Source organism: Eumetopias jubatus, unplaced genomic scaffold (assembly GCF_037043125.1).
Source record: "Eumetopias jubatus isolate StellerSeaLion01/CBP00866 unplaced genomic scaffold, mEumJub1_p1.0 scaffold_12, whole genome shotgun sequence".
Taxonomy (NCBI): Eukaryota; Metazoa; Chordata; class Mammalia; order Carnivora; family Otariidae; genus Eumetopias; species Eumetopias jubatus.
The window spans coordinates 1,968,580-1,991,953 of NW_028274818.1; the positions used below are offsets into that span (position 1 = coordinate 1,968,580).

Consider the following 23,374-nt stretch of genomic DNA (forward strand, 5'->3'; position numbering starts at 1 on the left):
GATCGAGCCCCGCGTCGGGCTCCCTGCTCGGCGGGAGGCCTGCTTCTCCCTCCCCCACTCCCCCTGCTTGTGTTCCCTCTCTCGCTGTCTCTGTCAAATAAACAAAATATTTAAAACAAAACAAAGCAAAAACTCATTTCTGAGACAAGTACTTGAATCGTCGGAGCTATCAACTCCGGACCCTGACGGGAAAGTAGAAACAAGAGTCTGGCCTGAGTAGTCGGGAATTCAAGCCTCCCCGCCACCCACAAAGATGCTGCTTCACAGGAGGAAAATGGGCTCTGGCGAATCTAGGAGTCTGACAGCAGGCAGGGCCATGCCCAAAGTCAAGGAGGTGGCAAACTGTGTTCACGGGCCCATGGACCACAGTGACCAAGGCAGCCAGCACAGAACGGGGCAGAGTACGGACCGGTGGAGCTCACCAGGACTCCCGCTCACAGAGGTGCTCAGAGAAGGGGCTCCGACGACAGCAGGGAGGCCACCACACGCTCCCCCAGCAATCAGCCCTGTGCCCGATGGGGACAACTGCAGCCAGAGTGGACGTCGGGGGAAATCAAACGGGAACAAAGACCCACAGGGTCTTCATGAGCACCACTTCGTCAAGATCTAGTCACTTACCTCTCGTCTAGGGTCCTAGAACTCTGAAAGATTGATTATAAACAGAGGCACGGATCTCAGCACAGGACAGGCGGGCTGACTCCAGAGCCCCTCAGGCCGGAGGAAGAGCAAGGACCTCTGAGGGCACTCAGGCGACGCCGTACCCCAGGTGCAGACAGACCAGAGGCCTCCAGAGCCCCCTCGCGCCTCCTGCAGTGAGCGCGGCCTGCTGGGAGCCAGACCGCCCACAGGAAGCCCGTCTGCCATTCGCCAGCTTTGTGGCCCTTGACATGACCTTATCTGTGCCAGACAGATGCCCCAACATAAGATGGGGGATGTTACTGATCCCAGAGTCCTTGCGGGGACGAGTTAGTACGAGCACCATGACTAAAGTGTGTTTATTACGCAGCAGGCACTGTGTGCTATTATTCTTCTACCTGGTATTCAACCCAACGTGACTAAGGCCTGCGGTCGGGAGGAGATAAAGGCTCACTGTATGAGTCATAAGGACCAGGGGGACGTGGAGGGCCCAGGAGCCAAGAGGAAGGACACTGAGGAAATCTCAGGCCGGCCCCACCCGGCCTCCAGCGTCCCACCATTATTTTCCTCCCTTGATAAGAACAAAGTGCGAACTGCGATTAACCCTTCCATGTCTGCCAGCAGGGAGGGCCCCCCTGCGACACGAGCCCACCAGGACCAGCCAGCAGGCCAGAGCACGGCCTGCAGTCAGGCAGAAAAGCGCTCCAGGTAAGACAGCAGGGATTCCCAAAGTGAGAGGAGACAACAGCAAAAACCCAACCCATGCTCGTGTTCTTCAGGACAAACGCCCGAGCCCTAGCGCGTGCTGGGCGGTGCTCTCCACGCAACCGCCCATGGGACACCTGTGGTCTGGACGGCTCCTCCGCTTCTCTGGGTTGTGAGTACAAAGCCGTGCTTCTTTGAGCTTTCAAGTGTGACCCTTTCAATTCCAAGAGTCTTCCCAACCGGCATCTACTGGGACGTCTAGAAAATACCTTCAGGGAGGCAGAGACTTACACCTCGTTCTCACCTCCCTTCCTCCCCAGCAAGGTCCTCTGCCTCCTCCCCCTTTGCGAGGAGGCAGAGACACGACCCAAGGTTGCAAAACACATAACCACCGTCTCAAATGACTTAGATTTAATCATCGGAAGCAAACTAAATTAAATGGAAAGCTTACAATAGAGAAGAGTTACATGTCAGCGCCTTTTGCAAACTGAGCTGAGACAGAAAGGGGCTGAGGCTGCCCCTCAACCCGGTCCCTTCCAAACAAAGACATCCACAGTGCCCCTGGCAGTCTGGCTCAGGGAAGAGGGAGCCTCTGCCGGCTTGGCGCCTCGAGCTGGCGTTGCCCTCCACTCACTCCTGGCCGGCATCGGGAGCCCCGCCTTGCCGGCTCTGGTCATCACCCTTCTTTTTGTGGCCCGAGACAATGTCATCGATCCGCAGGAGGAGAACTGCCGTCTAGGGAGAAACCACAGCCCCAAAGAGGCCAGCAGACAATGGAGGGATACTTGTTTTCTTTAAAACAGAACACCTAGCTCCTCCCACACAATTAGCATTTTATCTGAGATCTGCCTTTTCAGAGCCTGGCGTGGAAAATTCAGCTCTCCCTCAGCAAGGAAGCATCTTATGCAGTCACCTTGCTTTCTCTACAAGCTAAAGGTAAGTAGGGGGATGGATTCCTCGGGAGACCTTCCAAGAACACTCTGCCGTCTACACCCCTCCCTTCAAGACTGAGACCGGCACGTGGTTTCTGGTTCTGTGCAAATCAGCAGCACAGCGTAGGTGCCAGGAGCCTCACCTCCACCGCCGTCTTGTATGTCTGCAGCTTTACGGCCAGTGGCTCCCAGATGCCCAGTTCCTTCATGTCCACCAAGGTGCCCGTCTCACCGTTTACACCCCACGTCTCACAGTTCTCCTGGGTGTGCTTGGCCTATGGTCAGAAGAAGCGTCAACAGTTCAAGGAAAAAGACACCAAGAACAAGGAAGTGGGCAGGAACGTTAGATAATAAACCAAGAACAGTGAAGTGAGAAAAGGCGATGACAATGACAGCAAACAGGTCGAGTGTTCAGAGAGGACACCTGAAGGCACAAGCTGTTAGGAGAGCCAGACATACCAATGTGAACCATCCCCTTAGGCCAAGCAGTTCTCCCCACCCCGTCAGGAGCAAAGCCTGGGAAGGAACTCACCCGAAGGGAGGTAAGCAGACGAATGGTGCTGGCCCCACAGTTCTGGATGAGGGTACGGGGGATGACCTCTAAGGCCTGGGCAACAGCCCTGTACGGCCACTGTTCCACACCTGTCATGGCCTTGGACTTTTCTGTCAAGGCGTGGGCCACGGCCATTTCAGAGGCCCCACCTCCCGGAACCAGCTGGGGGTCGAGGAGGACATTGCGGCAGACTTGCATGGCATCCTGGAGGTTGCGTTCCACTTCCTTGGGAAAGCAAACAGACAATATGAAGCCAAAACGATGACTCAGGAACACATCAGAGGTACTCAAGGGCTTCCTAACTGCCAAGTTTGGTAAACCATCAAGGAGGGCAATTGGAAAGGTCCCTGGATGCCCTATGGGGCAGAGGAGATGTCCTGGATTTTGGAGGAACACATGGACTACAGGTGCACGACAGGGCCAGGGGGTGCGATGTCAGACTACACGAAGCAGTACCCCACTGTGTCCCATCCCAACTGCAGCGCCTCGGAGGCTGCGTGGTATAGGTACTTGCCTGTGCACCTTTGGGTAAGTTACTTAACCCGAGAAAAAAGTGGTATTTGTAACGTCAACTTAAAAAATAAGGAAACAGTGGTTGCCGGGGAAATGCTGACTCATTGTTCAATGGGTTATTTGTTTTGCAAGATGTCAAGGTTCTGAAGATCTACTGCCCAAGAATGTGAATGTGTACAGAACTATACACTTAAAATTTAACGGTTAAGATGGTAAATTTTGTTTTTTTCCGACAATCATGAGATTTTTGTTTTAAATTATGTACGCATGTATATAATCTCTATACCCAAGGTGGGGCTCAAACTCATGACCTCAAGATCAAGAGCTGCGTGCTTTACCAACTGAGCCAACCACATGTCCCTAAAAAATGGTTTTTAACCTTAAAAAAAAAAAGAGAGGTATCTGTGGCCACATATCAAAAATCAAATAGCTACGAGTGGGCAACAGGAGGATTCCAGGTCTCTGGGACTCTCTCGAGAAACCGAACGACACACAATCACACCAGTGCGCACAGTCACACTTCTGAGGCAGACTCACCGAGAGGACCTCTTTGCTGGCCCCGCGGAGGAGAATGGTACAGGCCTTGGGGTCTTTACAATCAGTGATGAATGTAAAGTACTCATCTCCAATTTTCTTGATTTCCAACACCCCTGCTCCTGTCCCAACATCTTCTTCTCTCAGCTCTTCCGGCCGGCTGACTATCCGGGCCCCACAGGCTCTATTGATTAGATTGGGGGGCAGGTGATTTCGGGTAGTTTTACTCATCTTCCCAGTCCCTAGGGTCTGTGGCTGGGGATAAGGCCAAAAGTGGATTGCTGGAAAACACTGCTACCTAACTCGGAAGTCTTGGCTGCCTGCAGAATTAGATTCTCAAATATATCCAGGTGAAGTTTCCTTAGACTAACAGAGCTTTATAAATGCGAGTGTATATACCTACAGCAGCTACTGCGACCCAGTACGGTTTAAGTCAAGTATGTTCTGTGGGTACTAGACGCTGCACAAACGCGCTCCCAAGCATATCTAATGTGTGTGCACCACAGAACGGTCCTTTCTAGATAGAATTTGTCCTGTACTGCCCAACTAGAGCCCAAGGCCGGTAAAAGAACTGTACTAAAGACAACGCAAAAGCCAAGCAAAAAGAAAAATAAGTACATTAGTGTATGTCTGACTCAGTTTCACTGAACACAAAACTAACCTGTCACTTTTTCCCCACTCAGGGGCATGCAGTCCACTATTTGTACCCATGTATGCTCAGAGCCATTTCAGAACTAGCAGAAGTATAAAACTCGACTTGGATCTGATACGTGATACTGGGGTAGACTTATCTTTTTAAAATAAAAATTAGTATTAAAAATGAATGGTATGTGAACACAGAATCAGTGCAGAAAAAGTGAGTGCAATCTTTTTTTTTTCAAAATAGTTTTTTTTGTTATGTTAATCACCAGACATCACATCATTAGTTTTTGATGCAGTGTTCCATGATTCATTGTTTGCGTGTAACACCCAGTGCTCCACGCAGAACGTGCCCTCTTTTAATACCCATCACCAGGCTAACCCATCCCCCCACCCCCTCCCCTCTCGAACCCTCAGTTTGTTTCTCAGAGTCCATAGTCTTTCATGGTTCATCTAAGGTGAGTGCAATCTTAAATTGCATTAACAGCAGCTGAAGATCCAGTCAGGGAAACCACTGGTTGTGCTCTATTCTGAGACAGTTTAAACAGACTATAATAGACCCTGAGATGGGGACCACAGATGTCTAAGCATAAGCTGATCACTCCTGGTTAGCAGCAGTATAAAATGACTCCTGCAGTAGATAATTGTTGGACTGGAGGATTTCTGAAGAGGGCACACAGCTAAACCCAGGTTATTCCCACCTGTACCTGATTTGGCGGACTGGGTCCTACATTAAACCTTTTCAGGAAATGGTAACTGCATTATAAAGCTCCAAAAGGGAAACACATGGGAAGGAAGAATCTTATTTTTACGTGGCCTACTCACCTAGCAATGCGATTATTGTCTGTCTTCCGGACTCTGCGGATTGCTGTGATATTGGCCCGCATGAGGTAGTGCTGAGCTAAATCTGTAAACCCAAGAGTAGAGGTGTCAAACTGGAAGCCAGAATTCCTGGGTTCTGAACTGGTTTCATCCTCAATGTATCCTAAACCATCACACGTTTACTATGCTATCTATGCCAGTGGGGGAGGGGAGGTCAACCCACCCTCTTCTACCTCAAAAGGAGGATGGAAAGCGAATACAGTCCTACCTGAGATGCCCTTTTCTGTGATGACCACATCAGGCTTCAGTTGGATAATATCCTCACAGAGCTGCTGGATGTACTCTTCTTCCATTTGGAGGATTCGCGTGAAGTCTTCCTCTCTTGTGATCTCAATGTCAGTCTGTGTGGTGGAGAAAGTCATGGACTTAACAAAAATCTTGGACAAGTGAAGCTCTTCAGAATCATCCTGAGTATCAGGCTCCTCTACCCAGTCCTCTCATGCACCCCAAAAGGTGTCCGTTAGAGGCCTGCTGAAGCCAGGAGCCCGCCCCTCTGTAAGCTAGTTTAGCTCCAGCGCTCCAGCTTAAGGCCTTCATTTAATTACGCATTAAGTGGAATTCAAAGTCAAAGGCTATCAGTGGAGACTGTGGCCTAAGGTCCCTGACCCTCAGTGCAATGTTACCTCTGGCCTGTCAGTGTGCATAGTAATTCTGGGTCTTAATTCTTCCCACCAATAAACTACATCTTGTTCTCAATCCCTGTGTTAACAAGCTTCAGTTATTCTATGCACAGGTAATAGAGCCTGGTGAACCTCCTTCCTCTGGAAATTCTTTGGCATTTCTCAGCTGAATTACCCCCTACTCTTGCGTTAGGAGAGGTGGCATGGTAGTGTGGAACTGAAGCCAACAGTGCTGGGTTCAAATCCTGATTTGGTCAATATGGCTGTGTTCCTCAATTAACCTAACTTCTCTGAGTTTTAGATCCCTCATCTGTAAACTGAAGTCAATACTAGCTACGTTAAAGAACTCCCTTAAGAAGCAGAAAATATATATGGAAGTCACTAACTGACACAACAATAGACAATGTAATGAACATACCTTACTTCCCTTGTCCGTATCAGCAGTCAGATCCTTACACCAACTTCAAGGAAGAGGGCAGGAACCTTACCTGGCTTTCTCCTTTCTTGTATTCCAGAGAGGAATCCAGCAGCACAATGCGAGGGTTTTTGATATAACGCCGCATTCGTGGATGGGTCACATCTTTGTTAATCATGACTCCCCGTAGGACACACGAGTCTTCGATGATGCCCCCAGGTATCTGAGCAAAAGACCCACTTTCATCCACAGCCAGTTTCTCAACTCCCTTCCTAGACACTCAGCTTTCCCAAATGAGCACTATTTCAGGTTTCTAACATAGCTTTCTTCCTTGAACGTCAAAAACAAACATGGTTGGGGCGCCTGGGTGGCTCAGTTGGTTAAGCGACTGCCTTCGGCTCGGGTCATGATCCTGGAGTCCCGGGATCAAGTCCTGCATCGGGTTCCCTGCTCGGCAGGGAGTCTGCTTCTCCCTCTGACCCTCCCCCCTCTCATGCTCTCTCTCTCATTCTCTCTCTCAAATAAAATCTTTAAAAAAAAAAAAAAGTTTGCAATCACATTTTTTTCCCTCTAGGAGGCACACCAATCATGGACCAGAACCCCAATCTGAAGGTCAGCTGAAACTCTTAAGAAATTCAGTGACTGGCAAAGATTCTCTCCTACTTCCTGGAAAAGATTCCCACAGAATTTTTAGGCTTGGGGCTCCACCTATGGGCCAGAAGCTACTAATACTACTTGTCGACCTTAAATGAGTAGAAACGGAGAGTGCTTTCTGGGGCCTATTAGCGAGACAGCATGGAGCCCTTGTTCATATCTTCACCAAGTGGCAGATGTGTATGCAAACGCACAAACATGGAAACACCAATAAGCCTTTCTCTAGCTCCTGTAAACCTTGGGTAGGAACAGCAGTGAAAGTAACAACTATTTCGGGAAAACGCCCTTGGTACCCTTTTTCTTTCAGGTTTTTGTTTTCTAAGCAGCAAATATTGTTCTAATTATAAAGACATAAACCTATGTCCTCCACAAGTAAGCTGATTCATACTAGGAAATAAGCTGTCTTCCAAACACACACTGAAAGAGCTTACCTTTTCCACCCTTGCGTATTTCTTGATGTCGATCTCCTTGCGACCGTTCTCCTCAAACTGCACAGTTCTGACAGCATCTAGGGCAATATTGCAAGCCAGCGAGGACCACCGACCGATTGCTTTGGTAGTAATAGAGCTGTTGATGATGTTCAGCATCGTATCTCGGTTATTGGTATCAACAGGGGTACTGGAGAAAGGAGAAACAGGTAGTATGCTCAGCAGAGACCTTGGATATTCAACGAAGTCCCTCATCCACAGCTTGGGGACCAGAGTAGGCCAACAGGCAGAACTGTCCATCCCCCTCTGCCTTTCAACAAGATTACAACTAACCCATCCCTGGAAAGTGTCTCGAATCCCTGAGTAATCTGTTCTCATGCCTGACAACCCTCCAAACTTAAGGGTTTACAGAAAAATAGTGTGTTCTTTACCTTCTGCTTCAACCAAATAAACTCAACTTTTTTTTTTTTTTTTTTTTTAAGATTTTATTTGACAAAGAGCACAAGCAGGGGGAGCAGCAGGCAGAGGGAGAAGCAGGCTTCCCACTGAGCAGGGAGCCCGATGTGGGACTCGATCCCAGGACCCTGGGATCATGACCTGAGCTGAAGGCAGATGCTTAACCAACTGTGAGCCACCCAGGCGCCCAAATAAACTCAACTTTTATAACTTGGGTCAAAACACATTTTGTCTTTGATACCTTATCCCATAGCTAGAAAATTCTGAGAGCTCATCCTGATAATCAGTCTGTACTATCCTTGAACACCTGATTCTATTCTATCCAGCACCTTATTACATGGTGTACCACATGGTGCTGTGTTTATGTGTTTAGTCTTTCCTAACAACAGCATACATTTGTATGTGATAAGACTATTTACAACCATAAAAATGAAGTTGTACAAAACCTTGGATACCATCTTGTCCAAATTTTCATGTAACAGTGTAAGGCACATAATATGCTATCATTGCATAGTTGTTGAATTATGGATTTTAGAAAAGCAACACCTCTAGAAGTATCATCTGAGATATTTAGACAATTATTGTTTGGTAAGAAAAACTCTCTATCAATTCAGCACCACAAACTCAAGAAATCCTTTGGTTAGCTCCACATTCTTACACAGCTTATTTCATAAAAATAATTTCAGGCAAACACCACATTTCCTAAGAGTGCTGGACAGACTTTATCACATGCTGTTTCTTAACAGGCACATAATACAGAGCTCACCAAGTTACTTGAGACTTATATACCCAAAGACCCAACCACATCAGAGTAGAACATTATAGGTTTTATTTTAAGCAAAATTTTTAAATCGAAGACATTCTGCATTCTGTCATGACCTAACATCCTCTGACGTCAGAAGTCCTGCCTTTCCACACGCCTATCATTACCCTATTAGTACTCAGACAAGTAACAAGTTCTCTGGTTCCTAGACGGGATTCAAACAGCATTTTCAGTTCTACTCCTCTTGACTTTAATGGAAAACTGCCGGCTACCACCCTCCACGTCATTTTATGAGAGAACTGACTGCATCAGTCATAATCATACGTGATAGTAGGACACTTTAGTATTAAGTCCTGAATAATTAGTTACCTAACTCTTCAACTAATTCCCCCCAGTGGAAACTAAACTTTGGGAAGCTAGGTCTATTTTGCTACACATTTTCCACGGCAGCACCTGACAGGGAAACAAGCAAATAGCATGTAACCAAAGATACTCCGAAGAACTGAACCCAGCTCCTTTTGTCTGCTTTGCATCCTGCCATTATCCTCTGTTCCTTCCGCTCTCCTCCTCTCTTCCTCACATACAGGACATCAGAGTGTAAACTAGTGATGTGCTTGGCCTTCCTGCACCAGCTCAGAACACGCGAGTCTTCCAGGCCCCCCTTAGCTGATGGTGTGTTTCTGATCTCCTCAATACCTGATTTTCTTAAGGGTGCTAATCATATCATCCAACGCCTTTCGGTAAGCACTGATCACCACTGTTGGGTGCATCTGCTGCTCCAGGAAGTGCTCAGCCACAGACAGCATCTCCCCCGCTGAAAAAAAGATACACATGCCACAATGTTTTTTTTTTTTTTAAAGCGCCGGGATTTCAAGGCAACTTCATGAAGCTTCTAAAAATACCTTAACTTTTTTCCTAAAATAGATTGTCCCAAAAGCTATGCCAATTATCTGTTAATCTGATTTTTGTAATCCAAATTTTATACTTTATACAAGGCAATTCATAAAGGAAATATCCTTATCAGACAAATCTTAAGTGATCAAAGACTGAACGTACAGTTTTCATCTCTCATCTTTCGAGATCAGTATTTGTCACCAGTTTTCTAAACAAAGAGAGACATTTTTATTTTTCAAAGACTCTAGAAGGAAAAACGCATAAAGGAAAACGGACTTGTTTATGATCATCTCAACACCTAGGATGCAGTGAAACAAAACAAAACAAAACACACATAAAACCTTATGTCTGGAAGCATACCCACAAAAATTTACAAAATTTACGCTCTGATTGAAAGATTATTTGTGAAATGTCCCTGTACTAAAAAATTTGTCTTTACTTTCTAATACACACACAAATCCATACATACATAGATACACACATACACACAAGCCTGTTTCTTAAAAAAAAAAAAGTTTCAAGAGACAGAAGTACTTTTAGTTTAAAAAAAAAAAAAGCCTTTGCACAAATTGCTTGTACTACCTGCCCACCAACACTGATTTTCAAAATGTACACAAAAGTGTCAAGGTTCACAAGTGTATTCTTTGGCATGTGCTCAAATGTTTGAGTTCAAAACTTCACACTAATTCCTAAGTGACCATCATGCATTTTAAAAGATAATCAGGCATTTATTTATTTTTCAAGGATTTTGTTTATTCATTTTTAGAGAGCGAGAGAGTGCGTGCATGCACGGCAGGAGAGGCAGAAGGGAGGAGGGACAAGTAGACTCTGCACTGAGTGTGGAGCCCAACATGGGGCTCGATCCCACAACCCTGAGATCATAACCTGAGTCATAACCAAGAGTCAGGTGATGAACTGACTGAGCCACCCAGGTGCCTCCAAAGATAATCAAGCATTTTAAAAGATGTTGGAGTAAGTTCACTTAAAAAAGAATATGTAAAAAAAAAAAAAAAAAAAAAAAAAGAAAGAATATGTATGCCCTGCTAGAGAACAGTCAGGATAACTTAGAAGAAAAATGGCTCTAGGAATGGCAGTGTTTTCTTTCTCAGAGCTACCTAGACTCATGGATACTTAACTCACCTCATCTCTCCAGGAGATTTAACTGAGATTATTAGCCAGAAAATTCTGATGACTACTGCTCATCTTCAACCAAAAAATGGTAAGAAAGCATATAAAGTCTGTCCTCCCTTTCATCCCCCAAGTTTTTCTTCAAGGCACAGATTAGCCATACCCAGTTTTCACTCCTCAAAAGAGTTGGGTCTAAAGAAGTGCTTAGTGGGCACCTGGGCCCTGGGTCTGGCTCTGAGCTCAGTGGGGAGTCTGCTTGAAATTCTCCCTCTCCCTTTGCTCCACCCCTCCACCCCCCCACCCCCGACTCTCTCAAAAAATAAAATAACTAAGTGCTTAGTTGGTGGTGACTCCAGTACATCTCTACCTGACCCAACGCATTCTAAAAATGACCGAAAACGTCACTTTAAAAGTTCATATAATAATTTTGTATAGACTCTACTTTTAGGCATGTGGGACAACATTATAAATTGGCATCCCTTGAAACAGTTCTCATTTCCTTAACAATGTGCAATCAGATTTTAAAAAACAAATGCCTTGATTATAAACATTTCTCCACCGACTTAAAACATATAGAGAAATAAAGGCAATGTCAAATTTTCAAAAGTGATCCTTTATGATCCTATAGAAAATGGGAAGATCAGTTATTAAAATTTATATGGTCAAGACTCATTGTCAAGATTCATCTGTCAACTGAACTACTGGCTAAAATATTATTTGTGAACCCCAAATCAGCATTTGGGGCATCTTCATGGTCATTCACACAAAGGTACAGAGATGAAAAACTTGAGTCACCCAATGCAATGTTCTGCCTTGTTTCAGCTCTCATACTTTATGTGGTATAGTTTCACACTTTTGTGCATTTTGTTGATTTCACTATTTAAACTGGCCCCCAAGTGTAGCAATAAAGTACAGTCCAGCTTTCCTAAGTGCAAGAAGGCTGTGATGTGCCTTACAGAGAAAACAACACATTATACAAGCTTCATTCAGGCATGAGTTACAGTGCTACTGGCAGCTGAGTTCAATGTCAATGAATCAACAACATATATTACATAACGTGCCTTTATTTTTATTTAAAAATTTATTTGAGAGCGAGCGAGTGTGTGCATGCGCGTGCGCAAGTGCGGGGGAGGGGTAGAGGGAGAAGGAGAGAGAGAATCTCAAGCAGACTCCCCACTCAGCATGGAGCTTGACCAGGGCTTGAACTCAAGACCCATAAGATCATGACCTGAGCTGAAACCAAGAGTCTGATGCTTAAATGACTGAGCCACACAGGAGCTCCCATAACGTGTCTTTAAAACAAACAGAAGGGGCGCCTGGGTGGCTCAGATGGTTGAGCGTCTGCCTTCGGCTCAGGTCATGATCCCAGGGTCCTGGGATCGAGCCCCACATCGGGCTCCCTGTTCAGCGGGGATCCTGTTTCCCCCTCTGCCTACCACTCTCCCTGCTCGTGCTCTCTCACTCTAATAAAATAAATAACATCTTAAAAACACACACACACACACAAAAACCCAAAAAAACAAACAGAAAAGGGGCGCCCGGCTGGCTCAGTCAGAAGAGCATGTAACTCTTGATCTTAGGGTTGTGAATTCGAGCCCCACGATGGGAAAAAAGATTACTTTATTTTTACTCATTTATTTTTTCAAAAAAGGTTCTATTTATTTGCCAGAGACAGAAAGAGAGAGTGCATGTGAGAGCACAAACGGGGAGCGGCAGGCAGAGGGAGAAGCAGGCTCCCTGCTGAGCAAGGAGCCTCACTCGGAACTCGATCCCAGGACCCTGAGATCATAACCTGAGTTGAAGGCAGACGCTTAGCCAACGGAGCCACCCAGGTGTCCCGGGAGTAGAGATTACTTAAGAAAAATAAATAGGGGCGCCTTGTTGGCTCAGGTGGTTAAGCGTCTGCCTTCAGCTCAGGTCATGATCCCGGGGTCCTCGGATGGAGCCCCACATCGGGCTCCCTGCTCAGCTGGGAGCCTGCTTCTCCCTCTCCTCCCTGCTAGCGCTCACTCTCTCGCTCTGTCAAATAAAAATTAAAAATAAGTAAGACAAAACAACTCACATAAAGTAAGGTAGAGGGGCGCCTGATTCTTGATTTCAGCTCTGTCATGATCTCAGGGTCATAGGATGGAGCCCTGTATCAGGCTCCAGGCTCCACAGGGAACTCCGCTTGGGTTTCTCTCCCTCTGCCCCTGCCCCTCCCCCCGCAAATAAATAAAACAAGGTTCATATTTATCAGTTAAAGAGTATGTGAAGAGACTCACTGGAGCCTAACCCCTATTTCCCCCAGTAGAAATGGTTTAGTGTTTGCTAATTCAGTGTCTTTGGTGACTCTCTAGAATATAACTTACTGTGAATGACAAGAACGCGCTGTATTTTATTCAACCAGATTTTTAGTTCATCCTGCGCTATGATGAATGTTTTATGCTCACTTGGAGAAAATACACAGAAAATTAGCAATAAGTTATTTTAAATATTTGTAATTAGTGGATTTGTAACAATTTCCTTAAAATAGGACAGAGATGTTATTTCTGACAAAAATCTTCGCGTTTCAATCCGCTTTCCCTTATTGGCACTGCCGTCCTCCTCTTACCAAGAATAATTACTGATGTGGTCCCGTCTCCAACCTCTTCATCCTGCGTCCGGCTAATTTCAATCATGGATTTGGCTGCTGGATGCTGGACTTGAATCTGAAAAGGAAAATGCAGATTGCCACGGAATCAGCACTACTCCAAGCCTTCGGAACCCACTCTCCTCGGTCCTGACTCTCGAGCTTCTTACTTCCATATTCCCTCCCTTATCCGTTATTGTTTTACCACAGCTTGAAAGAATTTCAGTGGTCCTCAAAATATCTAAGTGAATCCTCTTTCCAAGTCCCCCTCTTTTTAGAGGAAAATGCAGATGCCAACTTAAAGTTTCTTGAAAACAGAACAGTACTCTTTCATAGCTTATTTACTGAGAGACCCACCCACTGGTTGAATTATATTTTCCAAAAGGACAGCTGAAGTCCTGCCCTCTGGGAACCGTGAATGTGAATGTTTTTGAAACAGGGTCTTTGCAGATGTAATCAAGATCTGCAAATTAGATCACACAAGATATTATGGTAGGCCCTACATCCAACCACTGTTGCCCCTATACTAAGAGACACAACAGGAGATTGGCATATAACAACTGAGAAGGAGACTGAGTCCACAAGCCAAGGAAGGTCAAAGACTGTGGTCAACCACCGGATGCTAGAAGCAACAAAGATTCTTTCCAAGAGCCTTCAGGAGGAGTAGGACCCGGCTGACACCTTGATTTTGGACTTCTAGCCTCCACGCTATGAGAGAATAAATTTCTATTGTTTAAAGCCACAGCGGTCCTAAGGAACTAACAATCATGTACGTAACCTTACGGGTCCTTTATAAAATTATTAGAAAGCAAAATGAAAACTCATACCTCTCGAAGAATGGCGTTGCCATCATTGGTCATCACAATGCCTCCCATTGGGTCCAAAAGCATCTAGGACAAAAGCAAAAGTTATACCTAGTTACACGTGTTCCAGATAACAGAAAGGGAAAATCTTTAGTCAAACAGTTCAGTAAGAGATCGGCCTACCTTCATCATGGACTTGGGTCCCAAACATGTGCGGATGATATCTGCAATGGTCTATCAGAAATGAGATATAAGACATGTAACCACCAATCAGAAGACTGTGTGAATGTGTGCGTTAAAGACATGTTAGGTACAGGACACCATGTGTCCAGATGCTGCTGTTTCTCCCCTTCAGGAATGATTTCAGAGTGGACGCATAAACAGTTTTTCACAGGAAAAGAGGGGACGTGGCTTCCAGAGCTTCAGGTCCCCGTAACTCAGATAACTGCAAGTCCGTGTATTAGTATTTCTTTCCATGATAGTGGCCTCCACACCATGCTAAATCCAAAAGACATTTACTGAACACCCAGCCAGGACCTACAATGGGCACTAGGAATACAAACAGGAATATAGTCCTTCCCCTCAAGTAATTCAGTGTAGTATGGGAGGCAAACACAGACAGATTACAAAACAATATACACTAATAGAATTATGCACAAGTAAATATGAGAAAACTATTAGGCCTAACTCATTGCGGGAGGGCATCCTTCTACCTACCACCATCAGAGAAATGTCCTCAAAGAAGGGAAGTCAAACTTTCCTTCTGCCTAATTGCAAACAAATACAAAAATACTAGGGAAGGCAGGTGGAGGCAAACTAATAAACTTTAAACTACTTAAAAGATATGGTACCTTGGCGGCATTGATGTTTCCAGATTGAACTTTTCTTCCAGATTCACGCTTTGTGTTCTGGCCTAAAATAGATAAAATAAAATGCAATAGACCAGGATTTGCCCATTGTATAGAAACTATTTATTCCCTGACCTTTGAAAATAAAAACACACTCAGGTTTCATGGATGTAACAAAGATCAACCTTCATCAAACTGCACGCTCTAAATATGTGTAGCTTATTGTATGTCAACACACCTTAAAAAACTGTTAAAAAAAATAAGCATATTTACTTACGGCTACTTCTTTATGTCAACCCCTGGCATACAAACAATCCCTAACACTTCAACTTTGGAACCCTGGTCATCGCTTTCCCACTAACCAAACATTCACATAGTTACAGCAAGGATTCATAACCTGAGGTCCACGAATGAGCCTTAGTGGAATGGTGAACTCCTGCAGATTATGAGAAAATGGGGAGATACTGCGTTCTTGTCTGGGAAGAGGATCTACAGCTATCAGATTCTCAAGGGGCTGGCGACCTAAAAAAAGCATCAATCACTGCTTTATGTGAAAAAGGAAGGAGTTTGGAGGTTCCTATTTTCATACTTGGGTAGGGGGAATCATACTGACAGTCCCAGCATAATTACTGACAGAGCCCCTCCAGTGTGCTGTGCAACGAGAACACCCTCTCAGAGTGCCTCAGTTTGCAGGATACACTCACTCCACGCTTGGATATAGTAAGAATGCCTCAATAACCCCTCTACCATCAGAGCTGAGTACATATGTTAACAGGGAGTCTACTGGGTTCTAGCCACTAGTGCCAGGGATGAATGCAGACCTGAAAAAGGCTTCACAATGCACCACTCATCCCCGGGCCCTTCCAATGGAGACAAGCCAGTGGCTATAACCAAACCAACATAATGCCAATTTCCCTCCTCTCTCCAAATTACACATTCCCTACAATTTAAATCAGTAAAATTTTCAACCAGTCCCATCAAATCTACACGCTCACAACCCTCAGAATCTAGACTCCTATTTCAGGCAGCAGTAACCAAAATCCTGCATGGACTGTTCTGGTAGACTCATCAGAAGGAACAGGGCTTTTCCCCAGTTAAGTGAATTCTTTTTCCCTGAAAACAGTTATTTCCTGGGTACAGGGAAAATAAGAGAGAAATCGCGTTACTGCATTTCGTATACAGAAAATAGTAAGGGAGGGACAAGAGCTTGCAGATGGGGTACAGAAGTTACGCGAAAAAGAGGGAACACCCCAGGGGAAGACAATGGAAGTGGTCCTCCTTAGAGAGAAATTTAGGAAAACTCTCTCAGTAGGAAACATCTCAGCGCAGAGGACACCGCGGGATGAATTACATCCAAGCCGGACCCGTCGCACGGCGGTCGCTGAAGGGAGACCCCGGGGGGCTGTCACTGAGAAGTGACCACGGGTACCACTCGCTGTGCGCAGACCCCCTTTTCGGCAGCTTACCCACTTGTCACTTAATCCTCCCGATCCCACGAGGAAAGACTTTTAAAGCCCCCCAATAAGGACGCGACGCTCGAGCCAGGTGACCCGGCGGGGCCACACAGCCATGGAGCCATGGGCCACGGCGGTGAGGCCAGGCCAGACCAAACCCATTCTCCAGCCCCGCACCGAAAACCACGCGAGCAGGGGTGCGGCGGCGGGGGGAGTGCCGAGTGCCCGCGGACCAGCGGCTCGGCCAGGGGCAGGGAGACAAGGGTCCGGGCTCAGGGCACCGAGAGGCGCGGGAAAGGGGGCTTCCGAAACGAACAACGACGGGAAGCCTGCGCGGCCGGACCAGGGCGGGACCCGGCTGGGGCCACACGGCAAAGTGTGGAGGGAAGGAGCGAAAAGGGGGTCGCTGCCTCTGCTTCCCCCCAACTCACTGAGCACGAGCACCGGACGATGGCCCATCATGGCGGCGCGATGCAGAGCCGGGTACCCAGAACTGGGGCAACCGGCAGAACCTTCTGGAGAGAGAACCAGAAAGAAGCCCAGAAAACGCTGCCTCCTCAGGGCTTACACCTAAACCCGCTACCCTCCGCGTCGCTGCCAATCACCGCAGCCAGCTCATTGACCAGCACGAAGACCGGCCAATCGACTTCGTCAGCCCCGCCCTCTACGCAAGAACGGCAGGGCAAGCTAGATAGAGAGCGCGCGATGATGGAACGGGGAGGGCGCGGGCGCTTGCGCAGTAGGGTGGCCGCTCCCGGCCGCGTGCTGCGCGCAGGTCGGCGCAAGCGCGGAGGCTGGGACAGTTGGCCGGCGCGCCACCGCGCATGTGTATCAACTACGTGGGTGGGTGCCGGGCCGGAAGCTTTTAGGGTAACAGCGCAGGTGAGGTCCCTGAGCTGGCCGGCGTCTCGGGTCCTCCGGGGCCGCGATGGTCCCTTTCCAGCCTTAGCTGCGGGAGGAATAGCGGCGCGGGCCACCTTGGGAGCTTGGTCTCTGGGGCCGGCTGGGTGGCAGAGCCCTTCTCTCCCCGAGCGCGCCCCTCGCCCTCCTTACGCAGGTGCTACCCGCAGACGGGGGGAGCGGTGGCCGAGCCCGGTCTCCGACCCGGGGCACGCCCCCGGGCCCCGCGCCCTCCTCCTGCGCTCCACTGCCAGCCCATTGGAGATGATGGGGAGCCAGGATGTGGAAGTTACTTCGCAGGGCAGGAAAAGGGCTGGTGGGGCAGGAAGAGAAAGTGGAGGGAACCCCCGTTAGTGCGAGACTCTTTAAGGTTTGGGCTCAGTTAAATGACTACTTTGTCCAGAAAAGAGGAAGCAATAGTAACAGACCTCTGTTTTCCAAACTAGTGAAGGGACCATGGGAGCACGAACAACTCAACAGTCGCTTAAAGCTGGTCATGAAACAGAACAGTATCTTCTTTCACACTTCTTCCTCCCCAAATTGGTGCAGCCCCGGATGTGCTGGAGAGAAGTTGTCAGTAGTAAAGTAATAGCACGGGTTTTTGGTCTTGTAACGCTGTGATTCTTCCCCAGGCACCACACCTTTTGGTGTCTCGATGGAGCAGCATGCTAGCCATCCCAACGGAAAAGGTGTGTGTCCGAGGCCCTGCTCCCTCTCTCATGAAAGCCAGACCTTAATTGCTCAGAATTTGGGGAAGTCATTCTAGTTGTATGTATTTTTTTTTTCCATTTTCTCCGTTAATTGGAACGTATTTGTAGCTGTTCTATGATTTGGGGCACTCCGCCGGCTCAGTCCGTAGAGCATGCTACTCTTGATCTCAGGGTCGTGAGTTCGAGTTCCATGTTGGGCGTAGACCTTACTTTAAAAATAAATAAATAGATGGGAACATTGCTGTATTCCCAGTGTCTAGAACTGGATCTGTTACATAATAGTTGCTCAATGATATGTTGAGTGAATACATTATTCTTCCTTTGTTTCCCCTCTTACTACTCAGAACAAGACTTCATGTGCAGGGATTCCAGGAGACATAATGTTGACCAGAGTAAACAGATACTCTGTTTGGGGGGGGGGGGGCGGTCCCACTCAGCGGGCAGGGAAGTACCTGGGGCGGGACTGACTCCAGAGCCCAGCCACCACCGGAGTAGGTGACTCCATCCATCTGAGAGGCCGACTATCTTTTCACAGAATGTTGTGACTGGTAAAGAACGTGATGGTGGAGCCCCTAGGCCCAGATTTAACCCCAGCACTGCCATGTGGCTAGTTGTGGAATCTTAAGCAAATTTCCTAACTTAAGTTTTGTCAAATAAAATGTGGAGTAACCTACCTAGTTCTTAGGGTCATTGTGAGAAATAGATAATGTACATAAAGCACTTTTTGCTGTTATTTTCTATGTTCTGCTTCCTGTTGCTGCTCCCCAACCTCCTCCTCTGTTGTGTTGTCAGAGGTGTGGTTTCTTTATGCATTGTGTGTAAGTATTCTTCACACCTTCACACCTTCACACCTTACAACCTGGTAGAAAATTACCCTCCTGTACCTAGGATGGGCCTGAATTGTTGAGAAGTGCATTTGTATGGAAGTTAAAGTTAAATTTTTCCAGTGGTGAAAATAATCTCGAGACCCCAGTTTCAGCTTCTGTCTCCTTACCATTCTGCACGAGCCATCAAATGACAGATGAGATGAAGGGAAAAGAAGATGGAGGGTCTACAGCAGGGCTTGGAAAATCCACAAACCCAGCCTAAAAAAACCCTACAAGACAGATTTCCTTCACCAGGAGTAATAGGGAATAAAACAGATTTCCATTTTCGTAGGCCCAGTGAGTTTCCAAGTAGAAAGCACCTCAGCCTGGCACCTGTGAGGACTCCCCCCCGCCCCCCCCGCTCCGGGCCACTCCTCTGTTGCACTTGGAATTAAGAACAAGAATACGATGTCTTCCTTCATACAACCTACCTGTCACACTTCTGCCGCCAGGCTTGTTTTCCATGAAGACAGCCTGTACCTTCATCCTCCAAATCCCAGCAGAGACAGGATCACTTCCGGGGAGCACACTCCCCGGCTGCACAGATGGGTTCTAGGTTAGGTGCTCTCTCGCATTTCTGGGGTGGAATAAAGTGCATGCTTGGTCACTTAGTGATGGTCTGCACCTCAGGACTGTCAGTTCCGTGAGAGTCGCCACCACGTGTGTTGGCTTGCTGTGGCATCGTCAGTGGGGGACGCTCAGAGACACTTAGCTGTCTCCTAGAATGAGTGGATTCAGTTCTTCTGTCCTTGACCTCGGCCTCGCAGTGACTTGCAGGCTCCTTCAGAGGCCCAGCCACTTTGCCTCTCCATCCATTGCTTCTCTGTACACTTTGCCCCTTCCTTCTCATCTTCCAAACTCCTGAGGAAGAGCTCCCCAAGGTCCCATTTTCTCTCTCAGTTTTTTACTTTGGAGAGCTGATTTGTTTTTGCAGTTTCTTTACCCCCTCTTTGTGGTTGGCCTGGCAGTTTGACCTTTCACCTGAGCTCAGTGCCACCTCTGCCTGTTTTTGTAGGTATTTCTACCTGGACTGCCTAGTCTCCACTCATTAGTATGTCCAAAATACGATTTATGTTAATCTAATGGGGCCCCAACTCAGACTCCCTTGAGTAAAAAAGGAAATTCAGAGGCTTGTGCAGTTGGGAGGGAGGCTGAGATGGTCACAGGCCAGGAAGGAGGCCTGCAAGAGCTGGGGTCTCAGGGACTGTACTGGGGGACACAGTGCCTGTACCTGTATGTCTGTCCATCTCTCTCCTATGCTCTTGTCTGTACCCTCTTGCTTGTATCTGCTCCTTACGGCATGCTGGCCAAATTCAGTAGCTTTCATCTGCCCCAACTTTACGTTTTCCCAGCATAGCAGATCAGAAGAAAGCAAGCTGCTTTGACAACAGAATCCATATATGGTTTCCCAACTTGCCCATTGTGCTTACTCCTTGGATCATTCACAGTTGCCAAGGAGGATGAGATACCGGGGTTGGCCTGTGTTGTGTCACACGCCCCTTCCTCCTGGGGAGCAGGGCCTGGTGTGGTCCCACCAGTATGGCCTGGAATCTGGGGAGAGTGGTTTTCCAGAGGAAGTGTTGCTCACGAGACAAAAGTAGCATATGTCTTCTATAGAACTGATGACCTTCTTCCTACAAATCCATTTTTCCTTCTGACTTAATTCTTTTTGCCAAAGGTTATTTTCCCATCAAGAACTTCTTTCACATCCAGCCTATTTTAATAACTGTAGATTAACAAAATACAGTTTTTGTCACATTTTTCTAATCCTAAAAGGCTCAATGGCTTTCCATTGTATTCAAGAGAAAGCCTGAAGTCTCAGACTCACTATCGTGAAGGGCCTTCTGTGGCTCATCCTGCTCTCCTGTGCTCCTCTTTTCTCCCACTTGAAACATCTTTCCACTCATCAAAAGCACCCTGTGTTCAAGGTCCAATAAATATCTTCTACCTGCCTGGACTCTTCTCTATCGTACTCATATTGAACTCTTGCACCTTTTCACAAGCATCTATTTCTGTGTTCAATCACGTACTTTGGATAACTCAGATAAAAGACCTCAGTTTCGGGGTGCCGGGGTGGCCCGGTCGGTTAAGCATCTGACTTGATTTTGGCTCAGCTCATGATCTTAGGGTCATGAGATTGAGTCCTGCATCCGGCTCCACGCTGGAGTCTGCTTGAGATTCTCTCTCTCAAATAAATAAATCTTAGTAATAATAAAGGTCTCATTTTCACCCAGACTGTCAGACGCATCATTTAGGTCCTTAGGTGGAGATATATCACATTTCATCAGTGCCCTATTTGTCTCCCGAAGAGATAGTACCTGAGAAACCACGAGTTCGAGGTCTTGTGATGCCCGAGTGTCGCACAGGAGAAAGCATGTGGCACACGCCCATGAGAACTGTCAGGTGTGAGCTGAACCCATCCCTGCTTGGTTTCCCTTACTCCGACTATGGTTTCTTTTTTGTTTGTCTTATGTAACTTCCGTTGGAGCTACTAAGGGCAGGGCCTTGGCACCTGTGTTCATAGGCCAAATGCAGAGATCTAGTTAGAAAGGCTAGAAATTGTTAGAAATAACTCTTGATTAGTTGCTTCTGATTTTGTTCCAGCCAAAGAGGAAAGTAATGTTGTGCCTCTTTGTCGAGCCAAACCCTCCCCTAGCTTTATTAATCTTCAAGCAAGTTCCCCACCGGCCACTTTCCTGAACATCCAGAACACAAAGCTGCCCTCAGGTAAGGATGCAGGGCAGGCTCCCCAAATGGACCCCATGTGGGATGGGGAGGGGTTGCATGGAGGAAGTGGCCTAAGCTTTCTCCCATTGATCTGGTGCCAACTCTGGGTCATTGGCAGCTTGTTGATTATTCAGGTCTACTCATTTCATTTTCTTCCCGATTCTGCCAATTTGTGCTGGTTTCCTTATTAGCACTTTTACTAGTCTTGCTAGTGTTGTTAAAATGTGGCTAGGGAAGGGAATGGTAGGCATTAGCTCAGTTTGTCGCGTATCAATTATTCACATTCCCGCAGGGAAATCAGTGGGCATTTAGGATACTGGCGGGGAGCCTAACCAGGCGCTAGACAGTCGTGACAACAGTGTTTGCTGACCTCAGAGTTTGACAAAGAAGTCAAGGCCGATAAATACACGAAAAAATAGGCAAATGACTCCCAAAGTTACCTAGGAGCTGGCTGCATGTAATGTCGTTGAAAACATGAGAAAAAATTGGGCTAATGCAGCAAGACTGGTTGAAATGAGGCAATAAGGAGGGGCTGCAGGTCACCGCTGATCCGACACTGTGTCAGGTAAGGAGGCTGAGGCCTCCCTGGGGCCTCAGTCGGATCTTTGCACTCACTCATCAAGTATGTTTTGAATACTTAGGCACCAGGGCATGCTTCTAGGTGCTGGGGATACAACCGTGAGCAATCAGACAAAACTCCCTGCCTTCCTGGAGCTTACAGTTCTAGAGAGGGGACTTCAACAACAATTAAATAAGTAATCACAGAACATGCTGTATGATCACAAATTCTATAAAAAATTTAGGAAGGTATCAAATCCCAGTGATGGTTTCCCAGTTAAAATAGGGTGGCCAGGGGGTGCCTGCGTGGCTCAGTCATTAAGCGTCTGCCTTCAGCTCAGGTCATGATCCCAGCGTCCTGGGATCGAGCCTCACATCGGGCTCCCTGCTCGGCAGGAAGCCTGCTTCTCCTTCTCCCATTCCCCCTGCTTGTGTTCCCTCTCTCGCTGTGTCTCTGTCAAATAAATAAATAAAATCTTTAAAAAAAAAAATAGGGTGGCCAGGTAGGCGACAGGCAAGCAAAGGTATGTGTGTGTCGAGTTGTGCAGGAAAGATTAGAGCCCTCCCCACCCCAGTGCAGTTACAGAGTCGCCTGCCCCCTTTGCACCTCCTTTGCTCTCCCTTCAGGAGTTGACCACAAGCCCAAGGAATGCCTGGGACTCCTAGAATGTATGTATGCCAATCTCCAGCTCCAGATCCAGCTCACCCAACAACAGATGGCTATTTTGGAAAATTTACAAGCATCCATGACACAGCTGGCTCCTGGGAAGGGAAGCAAGAACTCTTCTCTCCCAGCCTTATCCCACAATCTGTTGTTAAATCACCTGCCCCAGTTCAGTAAATGAATTGTGGAACAAAGTTACTGTGTATGTTTTCTCCGTTCTCCCCAGCAAACTCTTGGTGGAACCTGGGCATAGGTATTCTGCACATGGTTGGTTAGTTCGCAAGTTCGCAGTAAGCACTTGTTGGGTGCAAAGCACTGGACAAGGCACTTGGGGATACGTATCACGGTAAAGACCATCTTGGGGATTTACTGTCTAACAACGCAGCTAAGACCAATAATTCGTTGCAAAATGTAGTGGTCCTTGGAGGGGCCTTGAGGGGGAGGGGAGTTGCTAGGGGGAGGCAGCTGGACCCATCTTGGA

The 23,374-nt window shown here is 47.1% G+C and overlaps 2 protein-coding genes across 2 annotated transcripts; one reads left to right on the forward strand and one right to left on the reverse strand.

Moving 5' to 3' along the window:
- Nucleotides 1-1,737: 1,737 nt before the first annotated feature.
- CCT3 (chaperonin containing TCP1 subunit 3) lies at nt 1,738-17,051 on the reverse strand. Its single transcript, XM_028090112.2, has 14 exons — nt 16,900-17,051; nt 15,018-15,079; nt 14,350-14,400; nt 14,191-14,253; nt 13,346-13,442; nt 9,427-9,544; nt 7,515-7,701; nt 6,503-6,652; nt 5,603-5,735; nt 5,338-5,419; nt 3,877-4,057; nt 2,806-3,051; nt 2,417-2,548; nt 1,738-2,076 (listed from the first exon to the last, which is right to left on the reverse strand). Exons 1-14 carry the CDS (start codon nt 16,928-16,930, stop codon nt 1,972-1,974), a joined length of 1,638 nt encoding a protein of 545 aa, XP_027945913.2. The 5' UTR covers nt 16,931-17,051; the 3' UTR covers nt 1,738-1,971.
- Nucleotides 17,052-17,283: 232 nt separating this feature from the next.
- On the forward strand, nt 17,284-23,087 carry TSACC (TSSK6 activating cochaperone). Its single transcript, XM_028090214.2, has 4 exons — nt 17,284-17,350; nt 18,001-18,057; nt 21,549-21,671; nt 22,857-23,087. The coding sequence occupies exons 2-4, from the start codon at nt 18,024-18,026 to the stop codon at nt 23,072-23,074; spliced, it is 375 nt and encodes a 124-aa protein (XP_027946015.2). The 5' UTR covers nt 17,284-17,350; nt 18,001-18,023; the 3' UTR covers nt 23,075-23,087.
- Nucleotides 23,088-23,374: the final 287 nt, after the last annotated feature.